This window comes from Lepisosteus platostomus, chromosome 9, assembly GCF_059453375.1.
Source record: "Lepisosteus platostomus isolate fLepPlt1 chromosome 9, fLepPlt1.hap1, whole genome shotgun sequence".
NCBI lineage: Eukaryota > Metazoa > Chordata > Actinopteri > Semionotiformes > Lepisosteidae > Lepisosteus > Lepisosteus platostomus.
The window spans coordinates 48,340,073-48,363,941 of NC_142619.1; the positions used below are offsets into that span (position 1 = coordinate 48,340,073).

Genomic DNA, 23,869 nt, shown 5'->3' on the forward strand with positions numbered 1-23,869 from the left:
TCGCATTAAAGTACACTGGCAGAAACTCATTTTTTAGAGACAGGAACTGCAGTGTTTAGAAGCTGCACAGGAATTATAAACTTTGTATTTTGTTCCCACCATGTGCATATTCTTTAGTAGATTTCAATAAGAAAACGTCACCAAATATTAATTGTGCAGTTCTGTAGCTTAGTTATATGAAGCACACAGAAAAGATGGAATACACATATCATTAAACAATGATGTTGTTTTTAATCCAGTTTCATTATAACTCAGTAATGCACTCATGTGATATAAAAATGAATAATGAGTACTTTTTTTAACATTAATAATGAAATGTATACTGTTTTACCTTTTAGAAAGTACAAAGGTGATTTACAAATGAATAATAAGAATATAAGTACTATTAATTGAAAATGTAATTTTGTATACAGTTTTAATTTTTAAAAACTCTCACTTTTTTTCCTGATAGGTGGTCATTAGTGGTGTGCAGTCTTAATGTCTTAATGTCTTTTATTTATGCCGCAAGTGTACGTAATTGCTAAGATAACAGTTTAATTATTTTGGGTATCTTCATTGCAGCCACAGTTAAAATGTTTATTAACATTGTTACCTTTTGTGATATCAATTTACTCCTTTATATATTAAAAAAAAACTTGACATACCAAAATTAGCTTGGACTATGACCCATTACGATGACCATGCTCTTAAGTAATACACGTGTACAGTTTTGCGCAGCATGTCCACATTCAAACAAATACCCTTCATTTGGTTCAGGACAGGTTAATGATTCCAAAAACTGGTTAAGATCTAAGGATGACACCTTTGTGCTTCTCCAGCTGAGTTTACTTTTAGAGATATGAAGCCTTCTGTACCTCACCAATGGGCCTACACTGCACGTTCATAACGTCTGCTGTATCTTTGACATTTACAACAAATAAAGAACCCGTCTATGGTACTTCAATTTTTTTGGAATGAAAACACCAAGCTGTGACAGAAAACAACCTGAACGCCTGGAAAGGAGATAGAATTCTCAGAGGTTTCCTGTTGTCCTGTTCTTTGTCTTCACCCCTTCAAAAAGTAAAAATGTTTATATACAGTACTAACACATGGATTCAAGGACTCCATCATCCGAAAGGCATCACAATCTAAAAGCACTGTGAGAAACTGTGCGACGGCACAGTGGTGCAGTTGTTAGCATTCCTGCCTTGCAGGGATGGGTTCAGTGCCTGGGGTGCTATTTGCATGGAGTTTCCATATGTAGGTGTGCTCCGGTTTTCCCCCACAACATATTTGTTTTAAAGCTTAGAATTTTTTTATTTAATAAAACTTTGGTATTAATAAATACATTCTGGTTGCAAAAAACCCCCATTCACATTCACTGAACTTTCCCCAAAAACAAAGTACCAAGGTATTTATATCACTGTCCCAGATGGAATGCAGATCAAGTATTCCAATTGCCTTCCTTCCTCCCAATACATATGCCCCAAAACAATGGTAGGTTAACTGGTTTCTTATGCTGTGACTGTGTGTGTGAACCCCCTGGAAAGGCTGGCATCCCATCAAAGGTGTATCCTGCCTAGTGCCTGTTGCTTGCTGGGATAGGCCCCAGCTCCCCTGAAAACCTGTATTGGATAAAGAGGTTAGAAAATGGATGGATGGAAAGTGACTTCAATGTGACCAGAAAACACAATGTGTTATTGGATACTGAAGTGTGTAGAAGCCAGTGAGAGCAAAGCCTAATCCCAAAGAGCTGTTTTTCCTCTGAAGCATTACCTGTGACTCCTCATCGACTGCTCTTGCTGGGGCCTCGTCTGATTTGTTGCTCTGGGGGCTCTCCGTTGGCTTCTGGTTCTTGTATTTCCTCATCATCAAGCTATCAACAACCCAGAACATTATTGCCTAAAAATAACATTGAAAATGAATTTCAAACAGTTTGTTTGCATTCACAAAAAAACACTGTTCATTTTTTTGCAAGACCACATTCTGTTATATTCCAAGATTTTAGAAGTCAATCATTACATCTCTTAATGATACAGTATCTATCACTGAAACAACCATTTCTAAAATGTTGACCATTATGTTGACTATGTCTTATATTGATTAGTGCCCATTTGTCTTTGAAAGTGACTCCCCCCACCCTCCATAGTGCAATTAAAACAGCTTTATAGAGGGGGTGATGAGGTGTTTGCACAGATGAGGGTTTACCTAACTAGATAACAACCCTAATGGATTGGACAACCAGAGGCTAAACACCTTATAAGGCTGAAATCCCCCTGGAAACCCACATCACCCAAGCTGTCTTTAAAAAGAAAGATGGAAGGAACTGCAGGAAGACAAAGAATATACTGTAGCAGGAGAGGAGGAAACAAGTTACATCTGAACACCATTTTCAATGCTGAGGTCTTCCTTGATGCACCAAAACCTCCAATATATTTGGAACTGGAGCAGCACAGCTGAAGCTGGATTTGTCCTAACTATGAAACCGTCTAACTTTACTTTTTTAAATTGTCTGTCAGAATTAGTTACTTGCTTCTTTGGATGCAGTGCAGAAGGTTGACTCCTTTCAGCGTCAGTTTAGAGAGCACACTCACCTGTGGAGAACTGTTTCATTTGTAATTTAAAGAAGTCTTAGTTATCCTTATTAAGATTGATGGTCATTACTGAGATCGTCAGGTTGGATGTATGGAGATGGGTCCCAAGGTCCGTTTAATTTTAAATCTTAAACTTTTGACAGACAAATATTATGAGAAATATGTAAGCACACTCTGGATTCTCTTCATATTGTATAAGTGTTGTCTATGTATATGAAATAATCTTTTTCAGTTCAGCTACTGTCTGTTTAATTTTCTGTGTAGTCATGATGTTATCTGGCATTCCCTGGACAGTGTGGGGGTGTTTTATTATTTAACTTTTGTAAATTGCTTATATTTCAACTATTTCCAGGACTAATATATTTTTTACTTAACTCTTCAACATCTTTAACAACTATTTTCACTAGCATCCACACTTTCTAATAAAATATAACTTAAACACAAATAGTGTTCCCCAATCAGAGTGCCTGCAGTAACTGAAGAGTTATGCATTTTTCAGTTCAAACAGCTTCATTTTACTTTCCATTGTGAATTAGCTTTGCATTTTAAGTTTGTATTTACTCTTTCATGTGCAGGGTGTTGTAGTTAGCTTACCGTATCATGTACAGTAAGAGTAAAACACTTCTATATCAGCGATTAAAAGTAAATTAAAAATTGAATGAGCATTTTCCGAACTCCAGATCAAAAATCATTACTGAGCTCAGTGAAAACAAGTAGAGGACATATTATGACCATACTAAACTGTGCTTGAATCTAGAAATTTGGGGAGTACAGAACCAGAAAACTAAAAGGAGAAATACAATGCAATGGTAATAAAAGAAAAACAAGATGGTTAAATTAGCATCATAATTTCCTGCAACCTATATAACACCCTGATCTGTATTCTCCCAACAGCAAATGAGAACAAGAAAAAAAGTAGTAAAACGAACATGCAGAGATGACACACAGGGGTTATGGAAAACGATGTGGTTCCCTTTCGGGGGCCCAGTTAACTGATACTCTCAAGCTCAGGGAGACAATACATTCCAGAGAGCTGGAGCAGAGTCCTTACTCACGTTAACAACGAAAGGCACAATCAGAATGACCAGCACCAGCTCCAGCTGTGGGTTCGGGATATAGTCCAACAAAACGTCTTGAAGCTGAAATGCAAAATTCCCAGCAGTTGGCTTCAGTGCCAGTAATACAGACTTCTGGACACATAGGTTTCACATCTGCCCCCAAGGGTTTATTACAGGCCAAGAAGCTTGTAATTTAGGCTTATGCTAAGATTAGAGAGAATTTCCACTGCACTTACAAGGCTTCTATTCAATTTCCTTTGGAGAGGAAAATAAGTGTTTTAGAGGTGAGAGAAAGAATATCTTCAGATAAATTGCTCAACAGAGTAAACATTTGTTCTGATTTTATTTGGAGTATAACCAAACATATTTTCATATCCTTAGATTTGGACATGTGCTGAGGAAAAAAAACCAAATATTTACATTTGGAGACTAAACAGACTTTTAAAGATCAAGGTTGGGTCTCTGAAAAGTGAAAAGGAATATATTGTAATTTAGCTTATTGTCATTTGCTTGCAATGTAAAAAAATAAAGATTTCAACGTTCTGAAGAAGATTATTTACCCTAACCTCACAGTGTTGGTAACATAATCCACACTTTTTCCAAATGTAACAAAAATTAATCAACCCACCATGGGACTAAAACGTAGTTTATACCAAATTCTCTTTATTTTTTTACTAAATAGGTTTTTAATAATAATAATAATAATAATAATAATAATAATAATAATAATAATAATAATAATTATTATTATTATTAAACAATTAGTTTAAATTTCTTTCTAACAGCCAGTATGAATTTTTTTTTTTGTAGAACTGAGTTAAGTTTTCCCACCTGATTTTTAGATTTGGATAACAGGAGACTTAGAAAATAAAAAAGTTAGGGTTAGGGTTAGTGTTTGATTTTTTTTTTTTACTGCCATGGCTAATAAATGCCATCTGAAATACCTCAGCAAACTATCTTTAAACTTCCTCCCTTCTGTCTGTTGCTCTCTTGTTATCATGGTAGTTTTTGTATAATTGAACTCCAAATAAAAAAAGAAGCATTTATGGTGTAATACAGTCATTATCAACTGCATATTCGATGCAGATTGTTTTTTTATACCCACACCATTTTAAAAGTGTGCATACTGTTAAAAGAAGCAGATGAAAGATTTGTATCTTGGAGCTCCATGTGTCTGTCAGCAGTGATGGATTCAGAAAAAGTAGAAATGTGCATGGATTTTTGTTGATTTTCATGTATACCTACCCTGCTTCGAATCATTATAACTTCTCATTAGAAATGTGGCAACCATTAGTTTTACCCAAGGCATAGTCTCTGCAACTGCTAAATATGCAGTATGTTGACATGAAATGTCCTCATATTTTTTTCCCTTTAAAAAAGTGCTTGGAAATCATCAAATAAGAAACAAGCAACGGTGCATTAAGGAAATAAAATTAAGTACGGTCTTCACTCACTTTGGTCCAGCCAGGAATAAGCAGAACAAGACTTATCACGGTTTTCTCAAAAACCATGATAAGCATGTATACCCCACACTGTCCTATCCATGCAGACACTTGAGGGGGGTCTCCTATTCAGAGAACAAAACCGACAGAAGAATGAAGCAACAGATTCATGAAGAACATATACAGGATATATGTACCTGGATATATGGATATATATGAACATATACCTTGGATATTAATTGTAAAATTACAAAACAAAATTGAATTAGTATTAAGGAAATCAATCTGTGAATATTTATTCTGTGATGTAATACTGTATTTTTGTACTAACTGCTCGACTATTTATAGATTTGTTATTTTTACATTTAATAAGCTAATGACAGTCTATTACATTATTACATTAACAACACATTGCTTTGACCCTTAAGACAGTTTTTTCATGACCATTTATATGAGATTTGGTTGAATGTATGATGTTTCTAAAGCGCTTATGATATTTGGCTATACGAAAAGTAGTCGAAATTGCATTATTTCAGCACAGGTCCTAATAAAGTTATGCGTATTCTATTCTGGAGCAGGACGGGTTTTCATGAAGATTCACAAAGAGCTGATGTGTTTCAATTTTGAAGATACAATCCCCAATAACGTGATTGTGGATGGAGTCTTTATTGATTTTCTGGCTTTAATCTCCATTGTTTTATATATTATCTCCTGGCCAAGTGTAGGAGAAACCCCATACTGTATATACCAATAGATACTGGATTGGCCATGGGTTTTGGATTTTGTTGGAGGGTGTTAGCACTATGAATGCTGGGAAAAAGTGGTCTGAAACTTTACATTTATACTCTAGAGATGACATTTGGGGCTCGCCCTTCTCCTGAAATTTTCTTATGAACTCCAACTAGTCTTTGTTTGCAAATAATGTGGTTGTGGAGTGGGATAATGTTGGTTTCACACGATTCCAGTTTGTGTGAAATGTGCTTGTCTGACTCAGTTTATCCTCCACGAGAGAGTTTACCAAATTATATCACCATTGCATAATGTTCTTGTTTTGCTGGTAGATACAGATCAGAGGTACCAGAAGAAATGCTGCATGCAACCCCTAGCACACAACCAGTCTGCAGTCACTGCCCTGTGTTCTACTACAACAACATTTTATCCCTGACATTAGAAACTTTTTAACACATGGGTTAAAAAACAATACCACCAAACCTATTACATGATAGTTACCAGTAATAACATTATGAAATATGCTTTAACATTTTAAAGCTATTCTATAGTTTCAAATCTGACATTATGGTCAGTCATGTGTATTTTCATACACTTTTACTGTACTATTTTCTTTGATAAACCGCTCTGACAACATATGCAGTTTGATCAAATAAAATACTTCTCTCTATTGGAAAAATGAAACATTCCTCAAGCTATTTTTAGCATGTTTTTAAGGGAAAAAAGTACAGAAAAGAGTGACTCATTTTCCCATGTGAATTTTTGTGAAATGCTACTTGCTTACAGATCTCCTCACATCACAGAGCTACCATGTAGTATCGAGAACAACATGAAAGTCCTGCAACTGTTATACTGTAATTAGTCAACTGTACTTAAAAGACCACAAGTATTTGTATTTAAGGTTTAAGATCCATTTCACAGCAGTGATGAAAAAGGGGGTAATTTTCCAGTACAAAGTTGCAAGCCCTACTTACCTAACAGATGGGATAAAAAATCCATGAACTTTGCTTCTCCCCCCTTCCCCATCTTTACATTGAAACTATGACAAAATAAATTGACTTGCTGAACACAAAAAAATGTTCAAAGTGTTTCATAATATTTTAGCATAAAAAGATAATTAAATTTCGTCCGTATAATAAAGTTTTAGTTTAAAGTCTAAAGATACTCCCTTTCTAGTGTTTTCAAGAATTAGAGATCCCTCTGTACAAATCATGGACACACTTTTCCTTCCCAATAACAAAACCACTCTGATTACACAGCAGGCCCAGTCAAATAGCATGAGCTGTTCTTTAAATTTTTCTCTTGCCTAACTACGGAACAGACAGCGATGCAGCAGTCACCCTGTACCAGCTATGAAACCCTTGAACAACAATTATTTGTGTACATTAGACACACGTTACTTGCCACAACCTTCTAAATATGTGGTTAAGGAACACATTCCAGCATGCCAATTGTATCATTTTCTGCTCATCCCACCTCCCATCACAGTAAGTGCCTCTTAGTGTTAATAACATGTTGAAACATCTGCTGGGTAAAAACTTTAACATGATAAAAGGGTGCTGACAAACAGGACACAGTCCCTTCCCAGGGTGAGCTGGAGTCCCGCCTGTTGTAAACTCTCCAGACACTAGCTCACGTTTGAGAACAAACGTGAAGCTGCATCACCACAATGAATGGCTGTGATCGTGCAATGAAAATGTTTTTGATCATTTCGATAACTATTTAGATCACTAGAAACCATAGTGACTTAACACCACATGGTTTTACACTAATCCTAATTAAGTCCATTGCAGTGCATTCCCTACTGTGAGTATGTTGGCTGAAAACCATTACAGTTTTCAGAAACTCACAGGTCTTTTGAAAAGTATGGAGGCTCTAAATGATTAGGGATGTAGGTATGTGGTCATTTTTCACAAATAGACTAGAGCATTAAACTGGGCTTTCTTTACTCATTGTCAGTGCTGTGCAACGTCTGTATAACACAATGACTAATTCATTGCAAAACCTTCGATGAACTCTGTAGTCCCTCACTTTGTGTTGAAACCAGGCAGCCACAGCATTAATATTTTGAATTTGATCAGCCTTCATGAGGTCATGCATGGACATTACAGTCAAATGTATTGAAAAATAAATTTCAAACAATATAATTCGTCAACAAGTCTGTCTAATCCAGTGATCCACTGTATCAAAAGCAGCACTATGTTCCAGAAGAAATAGCATTTGAATCAGCACATCAGTTGACATTGTCTGTTCCACAATGTCCTTCCTTTTCTTTTTTATTAGGTTATAAATCAGATTTTTGCAGCTACAATGATTTGCAAGTTTGTCAGGTTCCAAATTTTGCATGGCTCTAATTATTAGATATTAAAATCTGCACCTCATTAGAGAATGATCTACAGAATTCCCTAACATGGCCATATAATCCCATGGAGAAGAAAGCACCACTTCCATACAGTTGTTTTATAAACCATGCCTCTCTTTAAATTAAACGATTGCATCCCTGCAGTTATTTGATATTCAAACCATTTTGTTCCGTTTACTTGAATGAAACAGAATTACAGTTATGCATCTACCAGTAAACAAGCTTGTTTTGCAGAGTACAAAAACCAGTTCATGGATTTTCACCATGCTTAAAGGGATTAAAGAAATGTCTTTGATCACTATGTGATCAAACACTGTTTCTACAGTATCAAAACCAATTAATATCATTGCAAGCTGCATATTAATATTTTAGTGTCTCCACATGTAAAATGGTAAAACATTTTACACCAGGACATTCAGATCTTGGAATGTGAAAGAAAAAGACAAGCAGTATTTAAAAATCGAGGCATACTGTTCCCCGCTAGGCTACAGGGCTAAATAAAACTCTACTGTATTTATAAGACATGACCTTTATTTATATTCATAATATGAGGATAGTATACCACATTATACTGTATATAAGCAACCTACCTGTACATCTTCATTGCAAGACAGCAGGTTCAGTGCCACAATATCTATTGCATGCCAAAATACATAATTTGGTCACTTGAAATGGAAAAAGAAAAATATACAATGAGAAAACTATAAATTGCTGGTTACCAAGGCAAAACCCAAATGAAATAAGCACATGCGTACCTCTCTCAAAACACAAAATCTCAAGGATTGGTCTGTAACAGGTTTCTATCAGGCAGGTGAGAGAGATCCTTCAAATTACAATCTATATTCAGACAGTGAAGAAGATGAAGCTGTCAAGTAATATTATACTTAATTTTGAGTCTGAAAACCTTTAAAAAAAACATGCTGTCCCCATGTTTTCAGAGATCATTGACAAGAAGTCTTTGTGATTTGCTGTGCAACGATCACTGGGTAATTGGGAGCTGTAAGCATTTCATCTGTACTCTGAATAAGAAATATCAATCACAGAAGGAATATTTGTTACTCTGTTCAATGGGTTTATTGTTTAGCAGACAGCTTTCTGGGGGCAGCCTGGAATGGTTGTTCTCTTCACCCATTATCAGGAGACCAAGCATTCATGTTCTCAGAGCACACACTACTAGTCAGTCCAGCGAGAGGAAGATATTTAAGCCAAGCTGCTGCAGTACAACCAGCTGTTAAAATGGGTATCACCATTTAAAAGGGGTTAACCTGTGATGCACTAGTCTTCCATCTTGGGAGAGTCCTCTGTTCTCAGACCACCTCTCCATCTACCCATTTTCGAACCACTTTTATCCAATCCAGGGTTACAGGGAAGCCCATCCCAACAAGCAAAAGGAAAGCAAGATGAATTCCAGATGAGACGCCAGTCCGTTGAAGGGCACACGGTCAAACATACGTGCAAGGTGTCACACCAGGGCCACTTTTTTCCCAGCATGTGGAAGGAAACTGGAGCACTTGGTAGAAACCCATGTGAACACAGGGAGAGCATACAATCTCCACACTGATGGCTAACCACTGTGCCGCCTGTTCTCAGACTACCGCTACAGATATAAAGATAAACAGTCTCCTGTAGCAGACACCTTCCGCATTAATTTTGTTGATCTTCAAAAACGTCAACCTTGCATGAAATAATGATACTGCATAAAAACACAATTTAGACAGAAATTGATCTATTAATAAAACAGGAGTTTTTAACTATATTATTTTTGACATTGAGAAGCATGTACCATTTCTAAGAAAACTGCAGTTTGTCCAGAGTCTTTTGACAGGTTGAGCCCTGTGTTGCAGACATAGCCGAACTGAGTTGAAACTGTCATTAGACTAGACCAGAATTAACAAATGGCAAAAGGGTATGTGGTCAAAGAAGACACAATTGGAACTTTTTGGTCTAAATGTAAAGTGTGACATCTGATGGAAACCCAACATAGTGCATCACTCTGTCAACACCATCACTTTCAAAGACGGAGGTGGTCACATTCTGTTATTGTTATGCTTTTCACCAGCAGGGACTTTGAAGACTGTCAAGTCTGATGGCAACATAGATGGAGCAAAGTACAGTTAAATCCTAGAGGAAAACTTGCTAAAAATGGGGGAAAAAAAAACTTTCAGCTGGTCAAGGGTCCAAAGCACAAGTCAAAAGCTCCAATGGAATAGCTTAAGAAGCTATGTGAATGGTAAATAGGGTGAATGTCCCTATTTGGCCCCAGTCAAATTCCCAACTTTGCCTTTGAGTGAAGGTGCACCCACCCTCACACACTGGGTAAGGGATGTGATGTATGTTCTCCACCTTGAATATTCATTAAATATCTCCAATAATATTAAATATCTCCATATTTAAATTCATTGAAATGCCAGCCCATTTTAAACGTCTTTAAGAGCTTGCAGCTCAACGCATGTAAAAATGGACACCATTAGAAGAGTCTTAATAGTTTTGCAAAGGTCTGTATTTCACTGGAACATGTCTTAACAGTGCAGCATTTAAGAAGACACATTTAGAAACTATTGAATCATTAGAAAATCTCTCTCTCACCCATGTACAGTACAGTGACACCACGATAATGCAATAATGAGTGTAATGAAGTGCTGAGTGCTCTTCAAACTGGAATGCCCTAACAAGCTCTTGCAGACCACTTCTGAATGTCACAGAAATACCATTAGAATATAAAACCTATTTGCAAACAGTCATACAGGTTATATTAACTTGGCTCATAAGATATTGACTTTAATGACTTGAATTTGCATCCCCAGAACTTGTGCAATTACAAACAAAAAAAATGCACAAAAATGCTTCTAGTTCATTACGATCACTGCCTCTTTTTGGATTTGTTCCAGCTGAACTTTTAAATGCAGAGTCTCTATTAACTCTATACTAAAATACAGACTTGTTATTTCTAATCTCTTTTGCCCAGTCAGTATTCAGCATCAGAAAAATCGTATTTTAGTCTAGTTTGACCTGGTCAGTCTTATTTGAACTTGTATAGGAAATGTATATTCTTCTACATTTGTGTATAAACAACTTTCCATAGACTTCTAAATATATAAAAAATGTTTTAGATGCTGTCAAACCATATGAGCCACCATTATTTTGCATGGGTTCAGCTGTTACAAATGAAACATTTCAGAAATCCAGAACTGTGTGCACAGTCAATACTCATTTCTAAAGACTACCTTCTTAAAGTAAGACATTTTCAAGTAGACACTTCAACAGATATTTCACTTATAGGGTTTGATCAGCCTCATAAATTAAGATAAATGGGAGGAATGAAATGCAAAACACAAAATGGTCTACAAGGACAGGACTGCAAAATACTATTATGAAAATGAGCATAATTACACATCAATTTCACAGCTCTTTGGTGGGTTTATTGGGTCCTAGTGCTTGTATTTGTTCAAAGTATAACTCTTTGTGTGAATCATTCACTATAATTAAAGTATTTCAAAACTGTTTTCAAAATTGTACATACTTACTCATGTTCCAGGATGAAAGAAAACAGGATGTACTTTCTATAACTTTTACAAAACAATATAACCAAAATAGGAACAAAGTTCTGAGACCGATGACATTAAATAAACCATATCGGATGAAAGTACAGTAAGTATCGATGCATTACTTCAGTAACAAAAATAAAATGTGCACACAATACCACTACACATGACTAAGTTCTTATCAGGACTTTAAATCTACTTCTACTACATAACCATTACAAAGTATGCACATGCCTAGTGATGATGATACAGTGGATAATTAAAATCCTGATTTGTGATTAAGCCCGATTCCCCTACTGCTTCACCCATCAGATTTGTTTTCACTTTTTTCAGCATTATTAAAAAAATGAAGCATCTGAATTAATGGATAGTTTCAGCTTGATGAAACATCACTTACAAACTGTCCTTAAACCAGAACAGTGTGACAGCGTAATCATATTCCTGATAAAACAAAACACAGAACCCTACTAAATCTAAAATCCATGAGCCACTGCCATTATTAATTAAACTCTCTGACTCGCTTATCTCCCACTAAACAGGAACACAATCATTCTCATTTCATTACAAAAGCTTGAAATACCCACACTGCTTATACAAGTGGATTAAAACACTGAAGCAAAAGAAGAAGCTTATGCGCTTGGGGGACCCAGCCTTTTGTATCACGGGGGCTGAAATGAATCAAAATATATCAGCAATGCTGTAATCTTGCACTCTGAAAATCATAGAGCTCAGGGAACAGAAAACTTTCATGTCTGAGTTTGTGGATCAAGGTTATATAAATGGCGTGAATAAGCAGGTTAGCTGAGCACTGCAAATGCCTGAATTCAGTCCGGAGCATTCATGGTATTCATTGATACTTTTGTACAGAAAACATCATTACAAATTGCCAAGCAAGTCAAGTCTTAAAGATGTCCACTGACAAATTAGAAAGCTTTCCTAATACTGATTATTATTACTGAATAATTTGTCTCTCTTACTACTGCATGGCTACTGAGTGATAATTTGATTCTTGCCATTTTTGCATTTTCTCTTTTCCCTTAATAAAATAATTTAATGATCAGAAAAATTCTAATCTTTTTTTTTTGCATGGACACTGACATTTTACGGACTTGAAATGGACATAGTGAACAGGACTGATCCATAGGGGGTCTACGGTATCATTTTCTAAAAGCATACATGCATATATAAATATTAATACATTGCTTTTGGTGCTTAGAATCTATTTCAATAAGAAAACCTACAAAGTAATATTCAAGAATCCTGTCATTGTTTTATTAAGGGATTAGCTGACAAAAAGACAGCTGTAATAATGTACACACAAAGCTTGTACTTATGTAGCCTTCCTTTACTTCTTTTCCAACCGCAAAATAAAACTGAAATCTAGAAACGTGGTTATAGAAAACAAATGCCCATATAAAATGGTAAATTTAAAAAAAAAAGAAAAAATATTGCAGAAGACATTTTACAGACTCAAAAAAATACAGTGAGACACACCCTGGAGATGCATTTAGATGTGATCCCACTTAAACACGTATTAAAGACACAAATTCAAAAATGAAACTACTTGTAAAAATCTGTCCATATTTAAATTCAATGAAAGCTGTGTTTTATATTCTTCTGTATTATTAATAATGTCTTGCTGACCCCTAGTGATGATACAAAATACTGAAAATGACTTCAAGGAAAAGGGTCTTGACTCAACAGGGAGTATACAGTGTCTAGCACACTCTAGTGGTACCAATGCAAACAAAAAATATCAGAAACATAGGAGCAGCTCATCTCAATAACATACACAAATTGCATGAGCAAGATGTAATTTTAAAACAGCATAAGAAAAAGAGAAGAAATTCAGAAGGAATTATTTTATTAAGTTTTCTTCTGCTGTTATTCTGTTTTTAGATGCATACAAAAATGGTAATGGTTTGTAAAGTACTAAAAGAAACACAATCAAAAACGAACACTTTCAATTAATTTCTCTTCCTTACCATATTCTCCAAAGGTAAGCAATGTAAACTGTTTGTATTCCACCACCCTGGTGATAACTTTCACGGCGATCCAGATCAGAAGCATCCCCAGAGTGGCATCCAACAGGAAGTTCATGAGGTATCTAGAAGCAAACCACCATCTGTGAAATCTCTCAGTACGCAGGATACTGTCCATCTTAAACTTAGTCAAGCCTTAACCTTATTAAAGTCCTAACTTTAATTCTGGTTTATCAAGGAGTGTCAAACTCTTATAATTCTAAATGTCTCTAAATTAAAATTTGTTTGAAAACTCAAGTTCATTACATTTAAAACATAGATATTTAATATAGGACTATATTGTGATACAACTCTTACAAGGAGCATGGATCCTCTTCTGTGAAATTGGACAGGAAAACATTGGCAAAGTGAATGAAGAGAGCTCCAATAGCTTGCTTAGATGTGTCATAGAACCTGGAAAGACAAAGAAAGTCATTTCAAGAGTGCAGGCTGATACGTAATTCTCTTAAAATGATATATATATATATTCAGACCACATGTCTACACTGTTTGTACCACTCCCTTTAATATGTAGCCATAATAAGTGCAAGTTGCAACAAATTAAGAAAACAGTTGCCTGTTTTCGAAAATATGTCTAGAGAATGTATACTGAAAATATTGTTTATACATAACCACAGCTGAGTGGAATTGCCTTTGCATATCAGTTACTAAATAGGAGTGTTAAATGAAGTAACTACCAAAAGTTTGCAATTCTGATGTTAATGTATGCATATTCAAAGAACTTCAGTACTCTAAAAACAATTATAGACCACCTCATGCAGTGAAAAACAGTAAAAACAAATTGGTGTCATTCATTTCCTATTTTGCCATCGCATTCTGATGTCATTCAGGTAGGCGAATTATTTAATAATGTAGCTTTTGATTTGAGTAAAGGCAGCCAAACAGAAACTCTTACCAAATTCTCCATGGTCGCCTCTCTTCTCTGGGTTCTCTGAACCTTTTTACTGCAAATAAAATGGAAGTGTTTAAAAATAAAAATTAGAAAAAATAAGAAGCAAAGACTGCTGACCCATAGCTCAGATTTTACCAGTACTAATGTGTGTGGTGTAGATAATTTAGTTGTTCCTTTTATTATTTAAGGAAAAGGAAAAAGACTGGTTTCATACTTTAAGGGCCAAACAACAATTAGCTTTTAAGTGTTCAGCAACCTCCAATTAATTAAACTTTAGTCCAAAGAAGCATTAATGTCACTCAAAGGTTTTAGATTGTTTTTTGTACTGACAGTGCTCATTTCAAGGCAACCTGATTTCCAACTTCATGCTCTACAGATCATAAGTAATAATCTCAGAAAACTTTCTTTACATAAAATCTTCGGCTGTTGACAATTGTTCTTTCTGAATGCTACTAGTACTTGGAACATTTAATAAACTTTTGCATTGTATTGAGGTGAATTCAAAGCTGGTCACATTCAAGTATCATAATTACAGCTGTAGCAGGTAATAGGATTAAAGATGAATGTACACTGTCTCATAAACATTGTGAAGACTATGTTGCAAAAGGCTTGGGATTGTAAAGTAGCTTTTCAATTGAATTATTCAAAATACCTGTGCTGATCAATTGACCTAATGCATCACCAAAACCGCACACATGAGCTTCATACAGGTAATTTTTTGGTGTTTTTTTTTTTACAGATGTGTGTTTCTTCACATTTCTAAACAATACAGAAATATCAACATGTGCATGTCTTTAAATGAGGAAGAAACTAACTGAAAATTGAGAAAGCATTCTTATAATTCATATAATTGAAACTAGAATAATTCAAATATGATAGCATGTTTTTTTATGAGGAAGAAGCAGCAGAACTTGGCATAGCCCTGAGAACAATAACATAATTGACACTGTGTCAGACAGATGTGACGCTTTGAGCGCATTGACGTGCTCTGTTGGGCTGTGTTCTTTTTTGAAAGCCTTGTTTTTATGTCTCATTTGACTGGAACTGGTTTATATTCTGAAAATGCTTACAAAATGCAGTAGAAACATCATTCAATCTAGATATTATCTTGATACTACAGTATTATCTAAAATACTTAATGCTGGTGCTTCAGTACCATTTAGGTAAGAATACAGATACAATTTAAATTTATGTTAGCTACGCACTCATTAAGTTAATTGAAATACAACATAGAAAACAGCTTAAAAAAACTAAGTTCAGTCATCTCATCTTCTAAAATTTAGATGGGAAGCTTCTGTTTCAAAGAACTGGCAAAAACAATGCATCCTGTTATAAAATGTTTTGAGTGACTCTAAAACAATCACTTAGTTAAATGATGACAAAATAGGATGGTGTAATTTGAAGACCCATGTGCACTGTGCCTAGACACAGTTGCTAACTATCACAGCATGTTTTTTTTATAATTTGTTTTATAATTTCTGCCAACTACTACTAATGTAGACTGAACATGTGTTTATTATCTGAAGCAATGTCTTCTCAGATACAAAGAAAAAGAAACAAATCCAATGCATAATCTTTTTGAGCTCAGTGGTCAACAGCATTTTTCTAAAACACTCAGGTGTTTTTACTACAGGCTTCTTATAGGCTCTTGGCAGGCATTATTATCTTGAATAGGGACTTTCCGAGAAGATATGCAAGATAAAACAAATGATCACTCCAAAAATATTAATTAACAAATGATCCATATTATTTTTTGACTGAATACATCTGACCACTTGAAATAGGTATCTTATGTTGCTAGTCCCTGGGGGGGGGAAACTGCAGGCACCTTTTGACTGTATCTTACTCTTCAAACTGAAATCTTTTTTGGCAGTTGTGTGCTAAATTTTTGTTTTTTTGTCCTAGAAAAATTCTAAGGACAGTGAAAGTTCTAACAAGGTTATTGATTCGATTTCTAGTTCAGATCTGTATACAGGTCTCTACAAGATCAATATGTAAAGTATGTACATACGACAAAAGCAGCAGCCAGCCCTACGTGGCTGTACCTACAGTTAATTTCATATGACACCCATCGGTCTACTTTCATAGCTTAATATATTAAAACATTGAAGCCACCCTGATGGCTATCTTCGCTGCAAAACTTCCAGTATTTAATCCATGATTAATGTAACTTAAAATCATTAGCTTCAATGCAAAGTCCAGGGTTCAAGACAGTACGCAATTGCAATCAAACAAATCAAGAAATCGATTATTTATAAACTAAAACATACCATCATTGAAACCAATCATCATCGGCAAAATCTATAAAATGTGATAAAAATAAGCCATTACAAAAGCAATGAATACTACTAAAATGAACATCTAATTACCTGTTTACTAAATTTCAAAGGAAGAAAATGCCAGAAGCAAAAACTGAACCAGTCATGAAAATTTAATTCAGTTAAATGATTACACTGGTATACTATGTCTAATACTGTAGAGCGATATTACACCTGATTTTCTACAAATCCGCTCTTCGTATCTGACTAAAGGTTAGCAGCCAATGTTTCATCCAACTGCCCATTTTATGCATTACAGCCAATTCAGTATCAGAAAGTAATGCCTTAATAAAAGGTTGCAATAAATGCTTCAGCAATCACAAACTAGCTCAGGCAGATATTGATTTAATCATTAACAACACTGCTGGCCTTGCTTTCTAACCTTCTGAGGCAATGCTAGTTCAATATTTATCTTCTTCATAATAAGTAACTTTAAAAAGGTCACAATTCTGTTGATTCTCCCCTTACCTTTACATTCTCCAAACATTAAAATGACTTAATTCTCTTCTTGAAGCTTCAAGAACATCTTAGTCAGAAAAGATATTTTGATAGAAAAGATAGAAATGCTATACACTTGGCATATTGTTTTTAAAGTCATCTGTAAATCCATCCATTTTCTAACCACTTTGTCCAATACAGGGCCATAGAGGAGCCAAAGCCCCTCCCAACAAGCAATGGGAGCAAGGAGGGGTACACCCCGGACAAAACATCAGTCCATTTCAGGGACACGCAGGGACACCAAGTCTAGTCTTCCCAAAAGCCAATTAACCTACCATTGTGTTGCTATCTGTGTGGAGTTTCTATGTTTCCCCCATGTTTGTGTATGTTTCCTCCATTTCCTTCCACGGTCCAGAGATATACTGGCAGGTTAACTGGCTTCTGGGAAAACTGGCCCTGGTGTGAGTATGTGCTTGTTTGTATCTGTGTGTGTGCCCTGCAATGGACTGGCATACAGTGTGTACCAGGGTGTTCCTCACCTTTTGTGGGACCCTGAACTAGATAAAGCAGTTAGAAAATGGGTGGACAGATAATACATCAAACTAACAAAACTATGTTAGGCATTGACAACAATATGACAGCATTTCTTAAAACAAATGTGCTACCACAAAGCATCAAGTCCAGTGTGCAGGAGCCATAGCATACAGAACACACCCAAATGAATACAAACAGTACCCAGAATACAAATGAGCTTCTAAACCTTGCAGACAAGAAAAACAGGATTTTGCATTGTGTTTCAAAATTGAGCTGTTACAGCTTCTTTTGTTAACAAGAGAAATCTTTAGGATTAATCTGCACAATTGCTATGTTACGTTGTTATTCAGAACATTAGTGTTCTTCTAAAAGGAATGAGACAGCTGAAGAGAACCAAAATGGGAAATGATAGAGATGAAATCCGTAGACAATGGATGGCAACAGTGTAGAGAAATTCAGCTTGAAGAACAGAATTGATTCATGTCAAGAGTAAATAAATCAAAGGCTAAAAAGTAGTGACAAAAATGATTGATGTAATGAATCAATTAAGAAATATTCAAGGAGAAAGCACTTTATGATTTATAAAATGATAAAAAAAGATCAGGATCCACTCAAAGAAAAGGAGTATAATGGATTGCAAGCTTGGAAACAAAAGCATATTAGAATAGCCAGGAGTGTGAAAGAAATGAATTATACTATGGAGGTCAAAACAAATAATATATTTTTTTTTCAGAATTGCAAAGAGGAAGTACAGTACATGACAAAGTGTCATATCTTGGGGTAGGCAAAGAAAGTCCTATATTAAATATCATTAACGCGGACGAGCTAAAGGTATTCCATCTTATTCTACAAGACGAATCTCCAAAGCCTGATGGCATTCTACTAACTGTATTTAAGAAATTATTCATGGGTTGCTAAAACTATTCCAATAGCTACTCAAGACAGAGATAATACCCACTGATTAAAAAAATTGATTTTCTCCATCCATGTAAGATAATGGAAGAAAACTATGTTCTAATGGCATAATACAGCAATAAGATTCTATAGGTCAATCAATGTAGATTTAGAATGGGTAGATCTTGCTTAACTAACCTTTTACAGTTCTATGAACAAACAAACAGTAGAAGTGGACAGAAAAAGAGCATATGAAACTAGAATTTCATTTTTTTTATAAAGTAATATTAATTCTCAGGTGTACAAGCATTTCCTTGAATCTTTAATACCTTCAGTCGATGCCCTAACTTATGTTAAGGTTCCATTCTGTAAGACTTTAAGTAACCCAATTTCCTCAAGGAAAAAAATAATTTAAAAACTGATGATTAAACAACAAATACACCACATACACAAAAATAATGAATAAAACTATCAGAATAATTTCTTAATGAATTTATGAATACTGTACATTACCCTACACTGTACCATTCAGCAATTAAAATAAAATATTATATTTAAAACATTACATGACTGCAAATATTCTTAGTTTAAAAAATTGGAGAGGAAATCAAATTCTAAACTCATACACCTGTCCTCCTATGTATAATCTTTTCTACCTCCCCCCTCCACCCCAACTGCAGTAGTTCCCTGGTTCATTCATTGTAACTGAAGGGGTTGTGACAGTGCTGATCTTTGGTCAATACTCTAATTTCCTCAGCCTATTAAGTTAATGCCAAAGTATTGGGTACACTATCCCTTTAAATTCATTTTATATTGTTTTGTATTTATTAGGATTTGTTCTAGCCACTGAATATGGGTTGTTCACACGTTTCATCCAAAAAGCGCAAACACATTACACTTACTCAGTGCTATTCGTCTATCCGTATTATGTGCTTTTTAACTATCTATTGTGAGCTTTCCATAACTTGAAAAATTTAGAAATTAAGAATTGAGGATGTGGGAGTTTGGAACACACCACCCAGGCACAATAAATATTTGATACAGGACACATTGGAAAGATACAGTATTCCAGCTTTCTTAAAAAAAAAACATCTATACGAAATCTGCAGATCAATTAGATACTAATAACCAAACACGCTACACAGGTCAAAAGGCCTCCTCTTATTTTGAACCCATCTTTTTTTTTTACAGTGATCTAATCTAGACACATAGAAAATTTGTCTCTTTTACCTCTCTGGCATCTGATGTTTTAAATATAATGTTTTATTATAGCTGCTGAATGGTACTTTTTCTCATGCAGCAATTTCCTCCTAAACCTGAGCGAATCTGAACTTGCTTCTTGAATTTGTATCACTTAACCTTGAAAATATGTGACAGGATGACAAAATATTTGCAGTTCTATTAACTGCATAATTCATCAAACACTTCCTAGCAATTACATTTTTGTATTAATAAGAATGTGAAATCTGTCTTTAGCAACTAAAGGATTAATTTGCATTTCTGAATAAAAACCCAGTTTATTCATATTAATTTGCTATATTAGCCTAACAGCTGGAAGTCAAATGCATAACTCCTAGGTGATTCAATCATTTATTTACAAAGGCATAAAATTACTTCCTCAAACATCTTTCAAAAACACTGTACAATTAAGTAAATAATACTTGTGGTGTTAAATCATTCAATCCAGAAAGAAATCCAAATGTTAACATTATGTTTCGGTTTACCAAAAATATAGTATTAAAGCTTCCAACATGGGGGAAATCTAGTCTATTAAAACCTAGCTTAAAAACTAGTCGCAACACTGGGCCAGGTGAAAACGTACAAAATTAAATACATATTTTATAAGCACTATATTCTATGTGCTAGAATGCAGCATGTCTGCGAGAGTACCGAACAAACATATCCACAGAACATACCAAATTTCCAAAGAGTTCAGACTCTGGAAGAGTCTGGGTTCATGGTTAGTATGTAACCTCAACAAAAACACGGCAACAACTTTCTGAAACACAAGCTTCATTGCTGCAATATGACAATTGCCAATTTTATTATATATAATTCCATTCAACAAACTTTGAGCTGGCTTTAAAATTAAAGATTTATGTTTTCACTGGGTTAATATGATTCCACATTTATTTATTCTTTTTTTTTATAATTTAATGTGGTACATGTATACCTTACATCTAGAGATAGCACTTATGAAAAATGCTTCATTGACATACATACATTTCCGTATTGTTTACTTTCATGCTGTGAAAGTAAATCGGTGCTGGTGGGTATATCTTCCGATTGTCTTGAATTGAAAGTAATTAAACTTCTTTTAAACTGTCTAGTGATAATAGAGTGTTATGTCTCAATCTGATCTTCCCCCATAATTTGAAATCCTAACAACTAGATAGACTATGGCGCTTCCTTCTCATTGGGTAAACAATCCTGACAATACTTACGCTTTCTTTAAATGACAAGCATCTTAAGACCTAGAGCACTTAGGTTTGTCATTCCTGAATGAACATGGCAATATTTGCTCAGCAAGCAAGGAAAAAAGACAGTCTATAATTACTTTAAGAAATGAAGGTCAATCTTAAAGACAAATTACAAGAACTTTGCAAGTGTCAGAAACTGCTGTGGCCAAGCCTATCAAACGATATGAAGAAACTGGCACTGATGAGGACCGAAAGATGTCAGGCAGCCCAAAGATGACCTCAGAATCAGAGAATATGTTCATTAGAGTCACAAGTCTGTGAAACCAGTGACTAACTGCCCCTGAAATACAAGCTGAACTCAATGCAACTAGAAGTACAGATCTTTCAACATCAACTGTTCAGAGGAGATTGCGTGAAGCTGGCCTTTAAGGTCCAGTTTCTGTGTTTTTTGGCCCAGGCAAGTCTCTTCCTCTTATTCTGCACTCTTAACAATGGTTTCTTTGCAGCAATTCTTCCTGGTAGGCCAGCTTCATGCAACCTCCTCTGAACAGTTGATGTTGAAACATCTGTACTTCTAGATGCATTGAGCTAAGCTTGTATTTCAGGGGAATTAGTCGCTGGTTTTGCTTTGGGTGTTCATTTTATTGAAAATGAAAAAATAACATTTTCAATACTGCTCACTTAAGATTATAAGTACACATATCATGTAATTAAATATTTAGTGTTTATAGACAAGTTCATACAGTTAAAAGGACAGATTATCATGAAAAACCTGGTTTCAAGCAGGTGTACTCAAACGTTTGACTGGTACTATATGTCAGTCAGTTCTGAGCCGGACTCCTTATTCATGACCCCGACCAGCCCAAGTCCCTGTCCAAGTCTGGTCCCTGACCAGTACAATAAACCCTTGGCTGGTGTCCAACTGGTGTAGAGTTGGCTCTCAACACCTCCCCATATTCCCAGTGATTGTTATTATGTGCTGTCTATTTTTGCTAGGATCTGAAAAACTTAGTGCAAAACACAATCCAAAGGAAATGTGGTTATCACTTAGCAATTAAATGACTATTTTACAAAGGTTGGATGATGATTGACAAAACACTACCTAATTCTTCAAGTTAAAAGCATAATCCTATCTGACTGAAATATTTTTATCAACTACAATTTAAGCAAATATCCTATGGCGCACAAGTGGAGTGGGGTATTCCAGACAGGTCTCTGACGAGCTCTCTCTAAGCTTTTGGCTGTACAAACTCTTGCAACTTCCTGAGCACCTGCGAGCTTGTAGCGATGTCAGCAAGATTTAATGCTGCTGCATTTCATTTAACGCTGGCTCTTCAGGACAGAACTCTATAATGTATATATGAATTACTCCGATGTTAGTATTTTTTTTCAAAATGTCAACTGAAAATCAATTTCAAAAGTCTTCTCAATAGGAAAACTTGGCTCAGAACTGTTTACTACAATACTGTATCACACATATTAAAACAAAAAATAACGAAATTATCTTCAGTTCAGACCTACAGGTTTGACAGGTTATGCAGTCTAATAACTTTCCTTTCGGTTAAAATAAGAAAATACTACCAGTGAGGCCGTAAAGTAAAATTCAATGAGGGTTTACAATTGAAAAATATTTATAAATCTGTTGTGTTGTGGACAATTTCACTTATAATGGGAAAAGGCAAGTTGGGCCTTTATAATGGCTGGTTATAAAATAATTCAACACAATACCAAGAATATTGCAGAGTATTGAGTTAATGGCGTGTTGCCCCATTCTATTCTGTCTGTTATGCCTCATTACTTTTAAAAAGAGCTATTTGAGGCTTCGTAATTGCTGTTTTTTGGACTCTGAAACTGTTCTATTAAAGACAAAGGCTGTGATCATGCACAACCAATTACTAGTTCAATATGGTATCCACTTTATAGCAACAAATTATTTTTGAAGCAGAATGGTCTCCCTGTTAAATCCCAACCTTAGCTGGAGAAACCAAACTGTAAACTTTTTAAAATGGAAAAATGCGATATTTTTTTTTTAAAGGAATTCAAAAAGGGGCACAGTACAGTAGTTTATTTGTTGCCAGAGAAAAAGAGCTATAATTCTAATAAGACTGTTCTGTACTAGCAAAATTCAGCAAAGAAGATTTACTATTAATGAATATTTGTACATCAGTTTCTTAACGAAAGTACACTCATGTTTTAGTGTTACATGGTGCTTCCTTCCTCAAGAAGTTTACCGAGTTTTGCTACAGCCTGTTACAAGAGCAATCCAATGTGAAACAAAGGTCAAACAAACTATACCAAATGGTATTTCAGAACATATTAGCTCATTGTATAATAACTTTACGCTGCAACACATCTGTGTACTGCCACAGTGACAATCACAAAAATCAACAATCACAGTGTCTTCACAGCTGGAATGATGCTTTTACTGACTAAATGGTCCCTGGGAAAATATGATTGGTGTGGACTGTAAACAACTTTGGGCAAAGTAGTCTCATGCAATTTATTAAGCAACAACATTCTCAAATCTTGGGTCCTCATCCTTGATTAGCTGCTTTAAACAGTATACCGTACAGCATAATTATTGTGATCTTGTCACATTTCATACCATTACTTTACCAACATGCT

General features: G+C 35.2%; 1 protein-coding gene across 3 annotated transcripts in view; it reads right to left on the minus strand.

The window, feature by feature from the left end:
- tmem110l (transmembrane protein 110, like) overlaps nucleotides 1-23,869 on the minus strand; it is a 33,265-nt gene that overhangs the window by 5,475 nt on the left and 3,921 nt on the right. For 2 of the 3 annotated variants that reach the window (XR_015941196.1, XM_088645365.1), the window contains exons 2-7: nucleotides 14,644-14,692; nucleotides 14,046-14,141; nucleotides 13,692-13,813; nucleotides 5,086-5,198; nucleotides 3,629-3,712; nucleotides 1,756-1,881 (exon numbers count right to left, since the gene is read on the minus strand). Coding sequence is in view for 2 of the 3 variants with exons in the window: in XM_088645365.1 (XP_088501491.1) it covers nucleotides 1,756-1,881; nucleotides 3,629-3,712; nucleotides 5,086-5,198; nucleotides 13,692-13,813; nucleotides 14,046-14,141; nucleotides 14,644-14,692 (590 nt within the window). In the remaining variant the exon portion in view is untranslated. Of the gene's footprint in view, nucleotides 1-419; nucleotides 1,051-1,755; nucleotides 1,882-3,628; nucleotides 3,713-5,085; nucleotides 5,199-13,691; nucleotides 13,814-14,045; nucleotides 14,142-14,643; nucleotides 14,693-23,869 lie in introns of those variants that run through there. The other variant, XM_088645366.1, reaches the window with a different exon arrangement.